Raw genomic sequence first — 18,517 nt, 5'->3', positions numbered from 1 at the left:
ACTGCCCTACTACCCCACTACTCTACCAGCAGGATACTACCACTCTACTACTACTACTACTACTACTACTACACACTATTACTAACACGCAGACACACACACAGCGGCGTATGCGTGTGACATCAGGGCAGATGTAACACGTTTATATAATGGTGCTACTTTAATTCGTAGAAAAACAGAGAAAAATAAATAAATAAATGCATATATAGGCTACAAAAAATAAATGTAAAAAAAAAAAAAAAAAAAAAAAAAGATTATACTACATTATACTACATTAATGATTAAATAATACAACAATATAAACCAAATAAATAAATAAAAATAAAATCAAGATATAAACCAAATATATAATACAATATATAGTGTTTGGACTTCTCAAGTTTTTAAGTTCACAAACCAAAAATAGGATCTCCATGACTCAGATTTGCAGAATGTACAAAAGCATGTCATTTGATGGCTGTAGAAATTTATGCTATAGAATATTAAAATGATTTGTTGTTGCAGAAATTGTATGGTCATAGTGAGTTAGTAGTTGTGGGGCATAACAGGTCAACATATAAATATAATGCAACAACTTTTTTTTTTTTTTTAGATAAAAATAATTAGGCTACTTAGAATAACCATGTTTAATTGGCTTTTTGGGTTGTGCTAGTACCTGGCTTGTTTTATTTAAAGCAACATTGCACCTAAATTTAAGCTTTCATTATTTGTTTTTCAGACCTGACCCCTATTCAGTACAACTACAAGCTGTTTTTTTGTAAACCAACTTCCTGCTGCCTGTATTTGGCCATGTGGCTTCTGTCTGTGTTTACATTAGCAGCTTGTTTCTCAGGCAAAACATGCTCGAGACAGCTAAACTATTGAGACATTTATGCAAAATCACTCACAACATTTTGTCAGTTTTAGAAAACAAACAGACTCATAATTACATGGGAAGAATACTTTGAAAATGTGTTTAGTTACAGAATACTGAAAATCAAAGTTAGAATGTATCTTGTAACATATTCGGATACAATGAGAGTATTCTGAAAACTTTGAATATTTTACACTGAGTTGCATTATACTATAGTGTAAAAAAATGGCACATAATATTAGAAATAACATTATTAGTTAGTATGCAAGATGAGACAAAAAATGGCACATGCACACACAATGGAAGAGCTGAATTTTCTGTGTTTATTACTATTACTGTGCAGTTCAAAGTGAGTATTCAGATTATTTATTTTCAGTACATGTATTCAGTTACTTCCCAACACTGATCACACACTCAAAGCTCCATTATATGAAACATATGCTGACTATTGTGAAACAGAGCTCACCTTGGATGCCAGAGGTGACTATACTCTCTTGCACTGAACATAAGATCCATTCATTTTTATGGTGACATGTCTATTTAAACGTGATGCTCTTAAATCTACCATAGATGGATGTGTGCGTCAAAAATCACATTACATGTAACTCCAGCGCCCCAAGTCTTAATAACCTTCACTAATGAGCCACTTAATTCAGCGAGCAGCCTTAATCAAAGGTGGAGAGTGGAGTAACGCATAAAAGAGGTCACGGAGTTCGGCTTTGATATGTCCAAAATGACAAGACCAGCTCTCACTCTTTGAAATCTGCCTTGTCTTGTACTGTTTAAAAATGCATGGTCTGAGTGAGATAATGTCTGATCAACCACATGCAACTGTATTAAAGAAATCTGAATTAAAAAGAGAAAGACAGTTCATTCATAAATCAGTAAGAAGTCTGGACATAAAAAGGGTTGCTTTAGGACATCATGCAAAAAAAAAAAAAAAAGCTAAAAAATGAGCAAATCAAGTCTGTATTTTGTATAAGTTATATTTTGTGTAATATTGTTCTCATTTAAAGGAGCACTGTGTTAACTCTTCTATTGGGGGGGTACATCACCTTCTTCACTTCGTGTAGATATTGCCTGGAATATTCCACAATATGGCATTACACTTATCTTACATTTATCTCTATGGAGACAGCAGGGCCAAATTACATGTCAGATCTGTGAAGAGGCGAGCCCACTCACAGTAAGAATTCAAGTTTTTAGGTTCTTAAAAACGCATGTTATTAAGTAAATGCAGGATTGATATGTTTAATGCCAAACTGGGACATTCCAGACAAAACAATAACATCTCCATGGAGACAAGCAGGTGGCAAGCCCTCCACTAGAAAAGTTACGCAGTGAATCTTTAAAATAAACCCATAACAAAACATAAACAAAAACATCAAGAACTACTAAAAGAAACAATCTTTTGAAAGTATAATTTAAAAAAAAGCATAGATAACACTGCAATAGTGAAGTAAAAGTACTGTCAAGTATAAAGCTGTTGAGTACTTCTGTTAATTTTAATATAGGTAGTGATTGTAGTCATAATAATGGTACAACTTTTTACATGTTCTCTTCAAGTTATATATTTTGCACTTAACACAATGTGGTTTTGAGGCATTTCAACTCGAGTACTGTGTCCGTTGTGGAAAAAAAAAAAGAAGAAATCAACTGATTCTTTCACTGCTTCTTTCTATTCTTTCTATCTATAGCTTGCAGCACGCTTATAATGTAATATCATAAAACACAAAGGACAAAATCTAAATAAAGATTCAATTCCTCAAGGTCTATCACAATGTATGTATCACATGACAAAGATGACTATCAATCCAGGCTCCTCATTAATTATTCAGTTTGTGTGATACGTCTTTGTTCATGCGTACGTCTCTTTTTCTCATAAATAAACAACATATACACCACTAAATACACACAGGCATGGCAAATTACACCAAAAATATAGCTTATACAGCCAGTGTTGTGAAGTAATTGTATACATGTACTGAGAAAACGTATAAAGACTACTAATTTTGAGTAACAGAGTATAATTAACTTTCTAAAATCAATGAAATACATGGGGGTACCTCATCACACAATTTAGGCTTCAAACTGCACAATGTTAAAGAGAAAAATCAAAAACATTGCTCTTATAGCGTCTGCATGTGTGATTTTTCATTCTCTAATCTGATAGAAAATCCTTATCAAACAGTGAAACAAACAGAAAGCTGTTTTTAATACTATGTTGCATCTTTACACTATAATTTATGAGCAACTTGATATAAAAGTAATTTCTAAGTATTCAAAACACGATACTCTGATTGGCCCATGTATCAGAGTACGTTACAAAATACAATTTAATGCAGTAGTATTCAGTATTCTGCACCTAAATACATAAGTATTCTTCCCATCACTGTATGCAGTATTGTTACTAATGTTGTCACAAATACAAAAATTTCAATTAGATTTTGGTTTCTAGTTTCTAGGTTTTGATTCTATACTCAATACAGATACAGCAATAATACTAACACAACATTACATATTGTATAAATATATCCACCAAATAATATCCATCCATGGATAATAGGAATTTCTTTATTCTAGTTCTGATCAAAACTATTCTGAAACTTGGATTCAGCATCTATACTTCAAATACTATCAAATGAGGATCTTGTTTCTAGTATTTCTTTTGTATTGATTAGTATTTTGGTATCACTGTGTAGTACAAAAAAATCATGTAATATGGTGAACTACAAGTGTCTAAGAAATAATAGTAGTACAATAAAACTAAACTAAAATATAAGCAATGCAGATGTTCAAAACATAAACTACCAACATGTATTAGTGGGAGACTGAAATCTGAATTATAGAGTACAGGCAGTTCAAGCTATTTCTCACCTTACTCCAGTGCTTACCTCTTGTTTACCACGGTCTAATTGCCTTTTTATCTCATCAATAAGCTATTAATTACAACTTACTCATTTGCCTAAGTCTCCTGTGGTTGAAGCTGAAAATTGAGGTTCTTATTTAAAGGGCTCATATTACGTAAAACTGACTCTTGTGAGCTTTTAGCCATGTCATAATGCTGTTACCTCATCAAAAATATACATGGGGTTGTGTTATGTTTCATTCACACATGTCTGAGTAATTCTTTATTATTAGTCTGTCTACATCTCCAAAGCTCAAAATGCTCTGTGCCATGATGTCATGTAGTGGCAGTTTTCAAGTTAACAGCTACCTTTTACCTTTTGTTCAGAAGCGATTGGAAATTGAAAAAAACAAACAAACAAACAAACAGAATGGAGCACTTCCTGTATTACCGCATGACATCAGAAGGTGGAACAGAGTGTTTTCTGTTTGAGAGAAGAACTCAGTCTAAATATGAAGTCTTTGTGTGTTAAAAATGTGAATGAAACAAAACACAACTCCAGGTATATTTTTGATGAGGAAACATTATAACATATATCACAAAAAATATGGGACCTTCTCTTAATTAACACTACTGGAGTTAAAATATAAATCTAACCTAACTCACAAAACTAAACCATTTATACAAAACAAATAGCAATTGCCAACTGTCGTTCTCATCTGTCTTTCTTTTTAACTTAACCCAATGTGATTTATTTATCAAAAAATTGACAAATGACAAAGAAATGTAGAAGTTGACTTTCTGGGAGGATGTAAGACTGCGTGTGTTGTGTGGAGTCCTCGTGCCTCCACAGAGCAGATGGTGATCCCACACAAACCTCTAATCCCCATTATTGTTACAGATCCCTGCAGTACACAGGCTCCCTCAACTGAGACAGGCCCACGTCTGGACTTAAGCAACCATACAAGAAGAAACACACACATAGTATAATAGGCTGTCTTATACTAAAAAGGACTTAAGAGTAAAAAAAAAAAAAAAAAATCTGAAAATGAATCTTGTTTTGAGTGGTGACTTCATTCGGTAGATCTGATTATACAACTTCTATGTATATGCTATTTCAGACTAATTTAAACATAAAATTTCAAGAACGATTGTCTGTCTGTGGAGTAAGAAATTTCAAAATACAAAAAATCTTACACTGGCCTTAAAGTTTCACTATGAAACTTTTTTTCTTGGGGGTTCTGCCAACTTGTATGGAGATATTTTGTTTTCTAGTGTAGCATTAAACTTAACTATGATGCATTTATTCAATTACAGGTATACAATTTGCAAAAAATAAAATACAACCCTGTAAAATCTTCTCACTTTCAACTGGGCCCGGAGCGAGCACCTGCTTGTCTCCATAGAAACAGACAAGTTTAATGCCATACTGTGGAATAAAGTCCCTGGAGATAGCCAGGTGGCAGACCCTCCACAATAGCTTCACATGGAAAAATATAATATTTTGTGTGTAATTTATCACTGTTAAACCAGATCCTCAAACAAAGACCAACAATCCGTGCTTTAAATTTTACTGAAGAGTTTTGTCTTTTCAGTCTCAGGTATGTGGGGCTGTAACAGAGAACCAGTTGCACGTCAACTTGATGAGTCAGAAGCCCTTCCGGTTGCAGCTACATGACTGGAATGTGAATTTTGCTGTAAAACGTCAGTAACACTCTGCAGGACTGAACCAGGAAGCCTCCAGTTGGTGGCTTGACCCGACATTATATGGAGCCAAAATCTTAAACCACGTCTGACCAACTGCACATATTTAGCACAGTATAAACAGACAGTCAGTGCTACAGTATGAGCTTGGTGTAAGGGCAATTAAACCACAATGATTTAAACTTGTGTAAATAAGATGGTACCTATGTTGTCCTGATATGACCTTTTTGAACTGCAATGACCCTGTCTTTACTTCTGCTCAAATGGTCCTTTAAGTTACCCTCTTTCTTTCCTCTTTCTGCTTAACTCACACACTACTATTTTTTGCAGTATATTGTGTATAAGATTATATTCAAATTGTTGTTTTGAAAGAAGGCAAAATTTGAATGTTTTTGCCTATAAGAAAACAGGTCAAAAAGAACAGAACACAGCAACATTAAAGTGCATATGGCAGATTAGACAGCTCATTTTACAACTAATATTTAAGATTTTACAAGAAATAATTATAAACATTTGATAGACGTCTGGCAATTTTTTAGGTTTTAAATGTTAATTCTTGGTTGTCATGATACCACACTAGAGAATAACTGGAACACTGGGCTAAAACACTTCTAACACAGAAATTATTATTATTGTGTAATGTTTCACAGTATAGTATTAAACCTTTCTATTTTCATGAAGACCAAACCAGTTTACAACCAACCAAGTTACAAGTCAGATCTGTGGAGAGGAAACCGTGCTCACAGTCAGAATATCTGTTTTTCCTTGATATGTTTGAGCTATAAAACCATTGTAATTGAATAAAAGATAAGGTAGATCTGTTTAATGTCATACTATGGAACATTGTAGTCTGAGCAATAACATATTCATAGATACAAGAAGGTGATGGACCTTCAACCAAAAAGTTACAGTTAGTATTCACTATTGTCAGTTATGCCTGACAGTAAAACGTGCAGCTGCATTAGAGGTTTGACTTTACACAGGGGTCGTGTCCAAACAGTAAACAGGCTGACCCTGACATACATAGCAGCAGACACTGATGAATCGTTTGGGGAAGAAGAGTTTGTATCAGACCATTCAAGGAAACCTGTAACGGACAGATGATGGAGCACTCCTGCTCCAGAGCCTCCATTTTACAGCAACACTGAATAGATTGCAAGGGATGGCATAATATGGGCACTTTAAATAATACAAATATGTGAAATGTATATTAAGTCTATACGATATTTACTTCTCATCATTGATCTGCTTGAAATGAATAAATAAATGAAAAATAAATAATAATAAATACAAATGTCCTGATATGACCTATTTAGACAGCAATAGGTCATATCAGGACTTCACCATTCTGCTAATCAAATGGTCCCTTACCTCAAGTCACCCTCTTCCTCTCTCCTTTCTCTTTTCTCAAGCTTCGTCTTCTTAATTTGTTTGAAAAATGGGTTCTTGTTTTTGGGGAGTCATGCAAATTGCCTTTTCGTGTGATGAATCGACACCTGAGATGATTTAAAGCCAGTTAGAGCACTCTCGGTTTTCCACATTAATAATTATATTTACCACAGGAGCAAATGGATTTTGTCTAATTAATGTTTGTGAGGCTGCTTAACTTTGAGATGAAATAAATAAACTTTAACAATGCCATTTTAATTATTCCACTGAAAACAAAATAATAATCAGCAAACACACACAAGCTGCAAACAGTTTCATTAAATGTGCAAAATTAATCTGTAGTCACGTATTCATAGCCAGTGTTTCCCAACCAGGGGTATAAGGACCACTGGGGCGGACATGAGCACAACCCTGGAGATACTTGGAACATGCTGATATTGAATAGTATTTGAATACGTTTTACATCTTTAAAGGTCATATATTATGTAATATTATGCAAAATTGACTGCTGTGAGCTTTTAGTTATGTTAGACTGTTGCTACCTCCTCAAAAACATACATGGAGTTGTATTTTTATTTTTTTTTCATTCACACATGTTTGAGTAACCCTTTATTATTAGTCTACATACATCCACAAAGCTAAAAATGATCTGTTCCACCTTGTGATGTCATGAAGTGGTGTTTTTTTTGCATTATTAGCTACATTTTGCTTTTGTTTTGTTAGTAAAGATGGGCATTTCCAGGACTGAAATCATCCAAATGATTCTAGTGAAGGTGTATGGAGTTTAAAAACATAGTGGAGCACTTCCTGACAGTGCAAGGTGGAACAGAGTGTTTTCTGTTTGACATTTGACAACACTTTGTGAATGAAACAAAACACAACTCTAGGTATGGAAACAATATTATAAAAGAGATCAGAAAATAGTGTAGTATGAGCGCTTTAATTGTCTTATTTTATTGCCATTGTAAACCAGCCTAAAACCCAACATCAGACATGACTTCATCACATGTATTATTGACTTAATGCCCTTAGATCATCTTTCAGATTATTTTAAGAACTCCTGAATCAATAAATGATGTAATGAACATTTGCAGACAGATCTACGCTAAAAATAGTAGCTCAAAGTTTGGCTTGTATTCCAGACTGTAGACCAGACTGCAGCGTTCACAGATCTATAAAAGAGTAAGTACTTTGTTAATACCAGAAAATGAAGAGGGCACTTTACACAGCTGTCCACTGGGAAAGGAGCAATCCAGGAAATCCTCTGCTGGAAGACACCCAACGTTAAATCAATATGAAGGATGGAGAGAAGAGTGGAGATTCAGTGGTAAGATTTAAATAGCTCACATAAAGACTGGGATGTATTTAAAGTAACTAACTGCACATGTGTAATATCTTGAGTAGAGATCCAGCTTTTTCAGATCCCATACCAATTTCGACACTGTATCTTTAAATATCTGCTGATAATCGATATGAACCAATACCAGAGCAAGGCCTGAAAATGACATTTAGATACTTTAAACAAAAGCAAAACTGATTCAAATGTGTTATGTAGCTGTATGTATCCCACAAGTGACTACACAACAATTATGTATAATAAAAGTTCGAACATTATGAGACTTTCTGGATCAACTATGATCAGTAAATATGTACAAGCTGTTGGTCAGTCTGGTTGTTCTGGCTTGTGTGACCTGTACCTTCTTCCTGAGGGCAGCAGGTGGAGCAGGTGAGCAAGCTGGTGCTGGTGGCGCAGAATGTTGTGCACTCTGCTCATATAGCGAGTGGTGTGGATGGCACTGATCTATGGCAGAGTCGTCAACGTGATTTTCCCCGCTGTTTTCACCACCTGCTGGATGGAAAAAAAAGTTAAAACCAAACTTTGGAACATTCTCCATGACAAGACAAGTTTACCATACTGTGTTAGATTATAATCAAAGAAACATTAGAAACAAGCAGGATGTGGCCCTCCTCCAGGCCAAACAGGATTCAAGTTTGTGGAGATACAAGCCCACTCACAGTAGGATGCATGTTTTCCAGTGAGATAAACACCCAGAATGTAAAACAAAAACACCTGCTTTTATCTGAGTCCATCTTTGACTTTAAAAATACAGATAGGCTAACATAAACCTTATATTTCACCAAAAGCCTAATGAATGCATTAAGAGAGCTGTAAGAGACTGAGAAGCTACAAACCTTTTTTTTTTTTTTTTTTTTTTTTTTTTTTTTTTGTTTTGTTTTGTTTTAATAGCCACAGAAATAACATGTGATTTCCGGATATTCTAATTGACGTGTGCGCGCTTGGAACAAGAGCTGGTTGGCATTTACGCGTATCAATAGTCAAATGTAACCAGTAGATGGCGCACTCAGACATAAAAGCCAGTGGGACCTCATCAACGGCTCTCCTGTGTGTCTCTTGATTGCGTTAATCAAAGGAAAGGTCAGCTGTAAGAGCAATCTGCGCACGTATTAGAGATGAACCAACGCATTCGATTATAAAGTCGTTAATTCATTAGAAAACTAAACGACGCTGTAATTTATCGGGTCATTGAAGAATCATAAATTGGGAAAATTGTACACGGCTGTCTCTATCTCCACGCGCACACATGCAGTCTTGTGTAACTCTGCCCTCCTCTTTCCCAGCCCCCTCTCCTCCCACATCACACGCGCACACACGCGTCCACCCATCTTTTTTACAGTGCACTAGAAGCTGTGAATGGTCAGTTACAGCTCTGTATTTCGCCAGTCAGTCAAGCAGGTGCCAAGGAGCAGAGGAGCAGAGCGCACGGCAAACCCAAGCGTTCAACCAGATGGAACATTCAGTTTAAGGCACCAAATTACGCACGAAGAGTGGATAGTAGTTCATAACATAAATATTCAGTATTGAAGGAGTTAGTAGTAAGGGAATTTATTTGTTTAGGGGGAGAAAAAGGCGCGCGCAACATGGTTATGGCGACCTTTACGCACTGCAGGTAACAAGCGTAAAACATGGCATAACAGCTTGTAAAGTCTTTGCTCGTTTTCGCAAAAGGAATAGGGCGAAATGGCGGCACTTCGGAGGAAATTTGGAGAGGACTACCAGGTGGTCAACACTACAAACCGCGCGCCCACGTTCTCCGCGCCGGTGAAGAAGAAACGCCAGCGCTTCGTGGAGAAAAACGGACGCTGCAATGTCCAACACGGAAACCTGGGGGGAGAGACGAGTAGGTACCTCTCGGACCTGTTCACTACTTTGGTTGACTTAAAGTGGCGCTGGAATCTGCTCATTTTCATCCTAACGTACACAATAGCCTGGCTGGTTATGGCTTCGATGTGGTGGATCATAGCGTACATAAGAGGAGACTTGAACCATGGACGCGATCCCTCATACACTCCATGCGTGGCCAATGTTTACAACTTCCCCTCAGCTTTTCTCTTCTTTATCGAGACTGAAGCGACGATAGGTTACGGACACCGGTACATCACAGAAAAATGCCCAGAAGGGATCATTTTATTCTTGTTCCAATCTTTACTGGGTTCAATAGTGGACGCTTTTCTCATCGGCTGTATGTTTATTAAAATGTCCCAACCAAAGAAGCGCGCAGAGACGCTCATGTTCAGCCAGGACGCGGTGATTTCCCAGAGAGACGGAAAACTCTGCCTGATGTTCCGAGTGGGCAACCTGAGGAACAGCCACATGGTCTCTGCGCAGATCCGTTGCAAACTCATCAAGGTAAGACTGACACTGTATACAGACGTGCGCATCTGAGCTTAAAACATGAAGTGAGCATCAGAAGCGCATGCACAAAACAATTAAATACAAACATGTCGTTACTACTTTGTTATATTGTGATGAATAAGCAATTTTGTCCTTATGAGTTGCTCCACATATAAGTGCCATCTCTTTAAATAGTGTGTACAGATGCGTAATGGCGCACTCTAATGATAACCCAATTGGTCAATCAACCATTGGCAGGAGTATGAACCAAAAATGACAATACACTCTATTTAACAAGCATGCATTGGCGCCATGGTGAGAACAGATAAAAGACAACAGTCACTGCACTACTGTAAAGTATTAGTCAGACGTATCCAGACGACCTGCTCTATAGCTGCCACATATTAATAAAACAAAGTACTTTTATCTACATTATACTGATATGGGCATAGCATTTATACTAAACTAATGAGATGAATTGTTTCAAGTGTTATAGCAAAACTATTAAGCATATTTTCAACACTTACCATAGGAGGTTAAGTAAGGGCAAAACAATACATTAATATTATGTGTGCAACTCTACAAAAGTGAATTAACATATAGAAATGTACATCTAAGAAATCTATTGTTTGCAGAATAGTTTACTTTATTCTTTATTTATCAGGGACCATGTATAAATGCATTGATATTACTATAGAAAAGATGAATTACAATTATACTATAAGACTAAAATGTCATAAATGTATACACAAAAGTTACACAAATCACAAATAAGTAGACGAAAACACTGGTGCCAGACTTGTCGTGATGAACATATAGGTACAAAACATCCCAAAATTTGACAATCTAATTATAACAAATCAAATCTAAAGCTCTATTAATCAACATATTCTTTCGTATAATCATAATAAAAAGAGATGTTTTGGACAGGACAGTAGAAGAACCTGATGGTGGATGTAGTATTTCTCTCGTGGGGCAACAGTTGCATATCAAACACTCAGGGCTTAGCTGTACCCTGCAGTGTGCTCCTCGTTAAACACAAACAGGCTTACCATGATTCTTACATAACCTTGAGCTGTGGGTCAGAGACAGGTGCATCTATCCTCATCACAGAAAACACCTGGATGGAACATACTTTTGGGTATAGTGTAATCAGGTTGTAATTTGCAATTGAATTAAAATCTCAATTTAAGTGTTGTATTTGGAAAATTAGCAACAATAATTTACCAAAATACATTATATCCTGTATTTTGGGAACGCACTGATCTGATACTGGTATTGGATATCGGCTTCCAAGTATCAGTTCAGGCGATATCCTGGTTGGACATAGACAATTTGCATAATACAACTATTTACAGGTCATAGTTAACTCAGAATGTTTGAATTTTTATTTATGCAAAGTTGTTCTGTTATTTGAAAGATAAAATAACAGCTACATAACACATTTGGATCAGTTTTCTCTTATTTTATTTTTGTTTAAAGGAAATAAATGCACTTATTAGTCGCTGCACTGGTATCGGTATCATATTGGTAGAACTGGAATCGGTATCGGAAATGAAAAAGCTGGATCAGTGCAACCCTTGTCTCTTTAAGATTGTATTATGATTAATCGTGATATGGGAGCTGTTGATTGTACATGTAATCTTGCTTGATTGTTATAGTTTCTTCATTATTCTTTGTATGCCCTAAAACCTTCTTAAAAATAAAGTTACAAAAAAAAAAAAGATTGTATTATGTATAAAACACAGTAGTCTGCCCTTACAAACATGTTATGAAATGTGATTGTGATTCTTGTATTTGTTTAGTAGTTCATTTCTGAGGGTTTTTCTCAAATGTTACTGCCTCAAGACATTTGTAAATGTCAACTCAATCTGGATTTGATGCAATATTGGTTGGGAAAATTACAGTTACTTACTTTTCAAAACCGCTCAGCCTTGTAATTGACAGAGTAATGACCCCAGAGTTACAGGGGTTTACTGTAAAATGCTCCCAAAGGCCATTTAAAGGGAACACATTATGCTATTTTCTGGTCTATGTTATGATGTTGTTTCTTCATCAAAAAATACCTGGAGTTGTGCTTTGTTTCATTCACACGTTTAACACACAAACCCTGCATATTTAGGCTGAGTTCTTCTCTCAGAACAGAAAACACTCTTCCACTTTGTGATGTCATGTGGTAATATAAGAAGTGCTCCATTGAGTGTTTAAACTCCATACACCTACACTGAAGTCATTTGGATAATCAGCTCTGGAATTGCCAATCCCTACTAGAGGTAAAAAGGTCGCTGCTAACTTGAAAACTACCACAACATGACATCACAAGGTGGAACAGAGCATTTTGAGATTTGGAGATGTAGTCAGATGTAGCCAGGTATGTTTTTGAGAGGAGGTAACAGCATTTTAACTTCAATTTTGCATAATTTAGGACCTTTAAACACTGAATGCATTAATGAGCGATATCCTGTGGGCTCTGGTGTTCATCTCTATCATGAAAAGGTCTTTTCATTTCCGTTCAATTCAAAGTGACGCACAGACATTGTTGATATAGAGAAAGTACACAGAGGGAGCATAATTTCAAGCCAGTCTTTACCAGATGAGTGTGGTTCAGGCAGAATTACAAGCATTGAATAGTACACAATCTTACATCACTATCCAAGCTTAGGAGATAGGCCACTGTTTACGCTGCTCCTCTCCCAATTCAAATTTGACTATGGATGTCTTTGCAGTAAGAGGAGAGCCTGTATATAAAATAGGTTGTGTTCGCATGATATCACAACATTCTACAGCCCCTATAGTGAAAAACTGAGCTGGAGGACAGGTCAGAGATACATGGTCGATTGCAGATTCTTTGGCCCGGCATAATATTAACACTGTACCTTTGTAACTGGGCCTATTCACATGAAACAAAAACTGGCACAATAGCTTCAAAAAGTGGTGCTATTATCTAAGCTCAATTGTTGTCAGGTAAAAAGACTTTAAGACATAAGATTAACATGGCAAATTGTTTAACATGCTACGTTTAAAAGGTCCTAATTACACAAATTGGATTCTTGTGAGATTTAAGTCATGTTATAATGTTGGCACCACCTCAAAAACATCTGGAGTTGTGTTTTGTTTCATTCACACATTTGAATAATCCTTTATTATTTTTCTGACTACAGCTCCAAGCTCAAAATATTTGGTTCCACCTTGTGATGTCATGAAGCAAGTTTGTGTTAATAACTTACCTTACAGAGCATTATTCATTCACTCCACTACACAGGTGGTGGTAAGCTACTATTGTAGCCACAGCTGACCTGGAGCAGACTGACTGAAGCGTGGCTGCCAATCAGCACCATCAGTCCCTCTGATCCCACCATCACTCACGCACTCATCACTTTCATACTAGGCAGTGTGGGTGAAGTGCCATGCCTAAGGACACAGCGACAGTTTTTGTGACTGGAGCCCCACTGTAGCACCTGATTTTCCCAGCGGTTTCCTATCCAAGCACTAACCAGGCCTGGCCCTGCTGAGCTTCTGAGATCTGAAGGGATCAGGCTTTGACAAACCGGTACAGCCGCATATGGGTTTAAATCATCCAAATGATTCTAGAGAAGGTGTATGAAGTTTAAAAACACAGTGGAGCACTTCATATATTACCACATGACATTACAAGGTGGAACAGAGTCTTTTGTATTAAAAATGTGTGAATGAAAGAAAACTTTGTGTATGTTTTTGATGAGGAAACAACATTATAACAGATCAGAAAATAGCATAATATGGGCCTTTTAACAGTACTTTAATTCGAGTACACCCTTTACTTCAAACCAACAAGCAAGAATTATCAGCAAGTTAAAAACTATCCCACATTTCCAATTAATATCTCAACATACTATTATAATTTTTTTATACAAATAACTAAAATAACAATCTTCAAAAACCAGCTACTAACACAGAAATATGCAAGGTGGACTGGTTTCCGCTTTTAATTTGCACAGCTCCTCTCTTTCAGCCGCTGGTGTCTGCACAGAAAATGGGCCATAAAAAAGACAAACAGCATTAGTGAGGTGCTGGGAGCGTGTTTATGTCGTCCTCTGCACCACAGTCACACAGAGCCAGCCTAATGATGCATGCACCAACTCTAATACACCAGGAACCTTCTGCGCCATTGGCTCCAAGAGGGGACTGTACTGGATCACTGTGGAGAAGACGTAGAGCTGGAGATGTGTGGCTATTCACCAGAAAACATAATATTACTGCAAAATGCGCTAGAGTATTGTGGAAAAGTTTAAGTTTTGTAATTTATTAAAGGTGCACTGTGTAACTTTTTTGGTGGATGATCCCCCATTTGTTCCATTGTCTCCATGGTGATGTTATTGCATTGCCTGGGATGCTCCACAGTATTGGATTAAACAAATTTATCTTGTATTTATTCAATTACAGGTGTTTTTATTTCTCAAAACTACAGCAAAAATCTACATTATTTCTGTTAGTGAGCCTAATTCTCGACAGATCTGACCTGTAACTATCCCTGAGGATGTGGCCTGCTCGTCTCCATGGAGAAATGCCATAAATAGCAATACAACTACATGGAGTCAAGCATGGGGCGGGCCCTCTATTAAAAAAGTTACACAGTGCACCTTTAAAGAGAATTTATTTTACTTCTATGGGGTATTAACTGCTGGCACAGAGATTCCCCTCTTTTGGCTCTCCATGCTAAGTCACTCCCCCTTCAATGCAATATAACAACACAGTTAATGAGCTCTTCAGTTAAGTTTTTGAGGAGGGAACATTATAACATGGTGATAAGCTCAAAACAATCAATTTTTCATAATACCCCCTCTTTAAATCAAGTTTAGAGTCTAAGTACAGACTCTTTCCCATCCCCGAATGTACAAAGCTCTTCCCTCAGCAAAACAAAATAGTTAATATCACTGCAAAAAATGTATGTCCATGGACTTGGTGAAGTCTGAGCAAGGTGTAATCTCCTGTTACAAAGCTCCCTAATCACACACAAGACTGAAGAGGTTATATATGTAATCCATACATGTTTGAGTAATTTAGAGATCTCTCCTGAGCACTATTTAAAACCTCCTAATGGTTAGATGTAAGATTCTGTCCAATACTCGGTCCACAAGCTTACGTCACCCATACTCCTGCGCAGCACTTTTCCAGAAATATACAAAAGCATGATACAGAACACACTACAACTTCATAAATCTGATGCAGTCAGAAAGTCAATTTATTTTCTGAATGGCTCTACGTCTTCATGTAATCCATTTCCTCTGAGGTTAGCAGTAAATAGCAAGTAGTAAAAACATCTGTACTTGTGCAGATGTAAAGTTACATTTGGGTGGATAGTTTTCCTTAAGCACTTTTTCTAACCCACCTTTTATTCCCATAGAAAATCAAAGTCTATATTACAAATTCGCCTGCCTTTACGGTAACCCCCCTATGGTTTTTCTCATGCCTCTGTAAAGCACAATAAATGCCTGATGCTCTGTGCACAGTTCTATGGGCCTGTGTGTGTGCGCTGCAGGGCTGTGTGGTCTAACCTTATTCTTTCGCTTCAGAGCCTCCCTCAACAGCACTGATTTTTGCACAGAACTATAAAAATGACTCACTGTGCCTGAACAAGAAGAAAATGTAGTTATTCTCTCCAAGATACTGCTAAGGATCAAGTCCATAAAACGCAGTGCTCACTTTGGTGGATCATATAACTTAATTTTTTATTTTTTTTACCTTGGATGTGTTAGACATAAAGGTGCCAGAGCAGTTCCTTTGTGCAACCTGGGGTGGTGCTGTTGAGCTGGATACTCTAAAGTCCTGATAGATAAAACAAAGCAAAGAATATGAAATAGCAACTCTCCAAATGTAATAATTATAATCTCAAACAACCATACGAACATATTGTGCTGTTTTTGCTGTTTAAGATTGTATTCCAAGAGAAAGTAAGTTTCAAATGCCACAGTTAATCATTTCAATATAATATAAAAAGTAAAAGCTAAAAGGTCAGATTTTAAACAACATTCAATAATTACTTTCTATAACAAGGGAAAAAAAAAAGATTAAGGTCAGCTGACAGAAATGTTCTGACCAGTTAATTTAAAGAGAGAGAAATGGTGTTTGAGAGATTTCTTTTACCTGTTTTCTTATGCGCCTGTTGCCTACTCAGGTGTGCAGAACTCTTTTTGGAACATAAAACAGGAAAAAAACAAACAAACAACGGGACAGTTTTGATTGGTAAAATTAAACTGGAATTTTTACTGTACTTTGGTCTTACTATACTAACAATTTCCCACTCCTAAAATGCACCACTCTGCACCACCTGTTGTGCTTCTAACATCCACACCTTTATCTCATCATTTACACATCTTAAATAGCAATAATCATCTAAAATGTCTTAAAAGAAATAAGCCCACTGGCTTTCACATTAAGAAAATCAGCAACTCCAACTGATAGCTGCAGATCATGCTGAGTAGCAGATTTATTTATTTTTTTCAAGTGTACCAAAATGACAGCGTGATGCTGCAATCCTATGTGCATCACAGATTAAGAAAATAAAATTGGATTGGCCATATGCTGATGACGGTGAAAACAGGGATTGATCAGCAATATAGCGTCTTGAAAATAAGCAATTAAAGATTACTCAACCATGTCCAAATCACTCCATATACAACTCAGGGTGAGTAAATGGTGAGGGGAGACAATGATAACATGGTTAAAAGCTCTGAAAAGTCAATGCATAGATTTGCTTTAAACTGTCTCATTTTCTCAGTCTTGGTTAGTGCTTCTCTAAACCTTATTGACCTTTCATAGAACCAGCCTATGCTCCAATCTTGCCTCCTCTTCTGACCGTCTGGGGAGGAGAAGAGAGTTTTTCCTTGTAGCTCTGCCTCCAAAATCCACTCTGTATAAAAAAAAAAAAAAGATTTTCATTTGCTTTTGGTAGCAGCAGGAAGCAGCACCTCTGTCTTCCCCTCTCTTATAGGGGTCACTAGCTGTGGCAGTGGTGACTTCACTTGTTTAACATTTGGAGCAAAAACAAAATACAGGCTTGGAATATTTTGGATATTTCTCTCTTTTTTTGAGACAGTTTGAAGGGTCCTTGCCGAGTAGAGAGTGAGTCAGCCCGGGTGAGGTGGAATTGGCAAAAAAAGCCCTGCCTGTCAACCATGCACTAGTCCGGATGTGCGAGTGGGTTATGGAATATATTTGAATAGATACATGCAAATCTGATCCACGAGACAAGAGCAAAATTAGGTGACAATGAAGCTCTCTGATTGGACAGCTGTGGTCTGCTGGATCGCTGAGGTGGAGGAGGAGGAGCAGAATAAAGTAAAATAGTACAGTTCTATGCTGAGGCTTGGTGTAGAATATTGTGATGGTATTTGTATTGTATATGTGTACCATTACAATGACAATGTTATTTTTGTTATAAACTATTTGTGGAGCTTCTTTCATGTTAGTGATCATCTAGATCAGACATGTCCAAACTATGGCCTGTGGGCCAAATGCGGCCCTCAGACTAATTTTTCTTGGAACTCAGGCTTCCAGGTGAGTTGGCCCAAATCACATGGCATCAGTTAAAAATGAGCTTTTTATTGCATGTTTTTTGAAAATCTACCTTGATAAAGCTAATATTTAATATTTACTGTGTGGATTTAAGGATCACAGGATGAATAAAGACTGATGGCTCATTCTAACGTGTTAAACATCCACATATTTTAATTATTCACTGTAGTGAGCATCAGTCTATGGCCCTATGCTTCTTATGTGTTTAGATATGTGGCCCTTGATGAAAAAGTTTAGACACCCCTGATCTAGATACTGTAGAATTGTATAAAAGTATTTAAAGCACCCATATTACACTATTTTCTGATATGATTATTTCCTCATCACAAACATACCTGGAGTTGTGTTTTGTTGAATTTGCACATGTTTAACACTCAATTCCTGCATATTTAGGCTGAGTTCCACTTTGTGATGTCATGTGGTGATACAGGAAGTGGTCCACTGTGTTTTTGAACTCCAAACACCCTCACTAGAA

General features: G+C 36.7%; 1 protein-coding gene across 1 annotated transcript in view; it reads left to right on the top strand.

Annotated features, from left to right (window-relative positions):
* The first annotated feature begins 9,718 nt into the window (after positions 1 to 9,718).
* The window catches only part of kcnj19a (potassium inwardly rectifying channel subfamily J member 19a), a 30,070-nt gene continuing 21,271 nt past the window's right edge, over positions 9,719 to 18,517 (top strand). The window contains exon 1 of the mRNA XM_020923837.2: positions 9,719 to 10,503. Coding sequence (XP_020779496.1) covers positions 9,835 to 10,503 — 669 coding nt within the window. The 5' untranslated portion in view covers positions 9,719 to 9,834. The remainder of the gene's footprint in view (positions 10,504 to 18,517) is intronic.

This window comes from Boleophthalmus pectinirostris, unplaced genomic scaffold (assembly GCF_026225935.1).
Source record: "Boleophthalmus pectinirostris isolate CB_2022bp ecotype Guang Dong unplaced genomic scaffold, ASM2622593v1 HiC_scaffold_17, whole genome shotgun sequence".
Lineage (NCBI taxonomy): Eukaryota > Metazoa > Chordata > Actinopteri > Gobiiformes > Gobiidae > Boleophthalmus > Boleophthalmus pectinirostris.
This window is presented reverse-complemented; position numbering and strand designations above follow the sequence as displayed.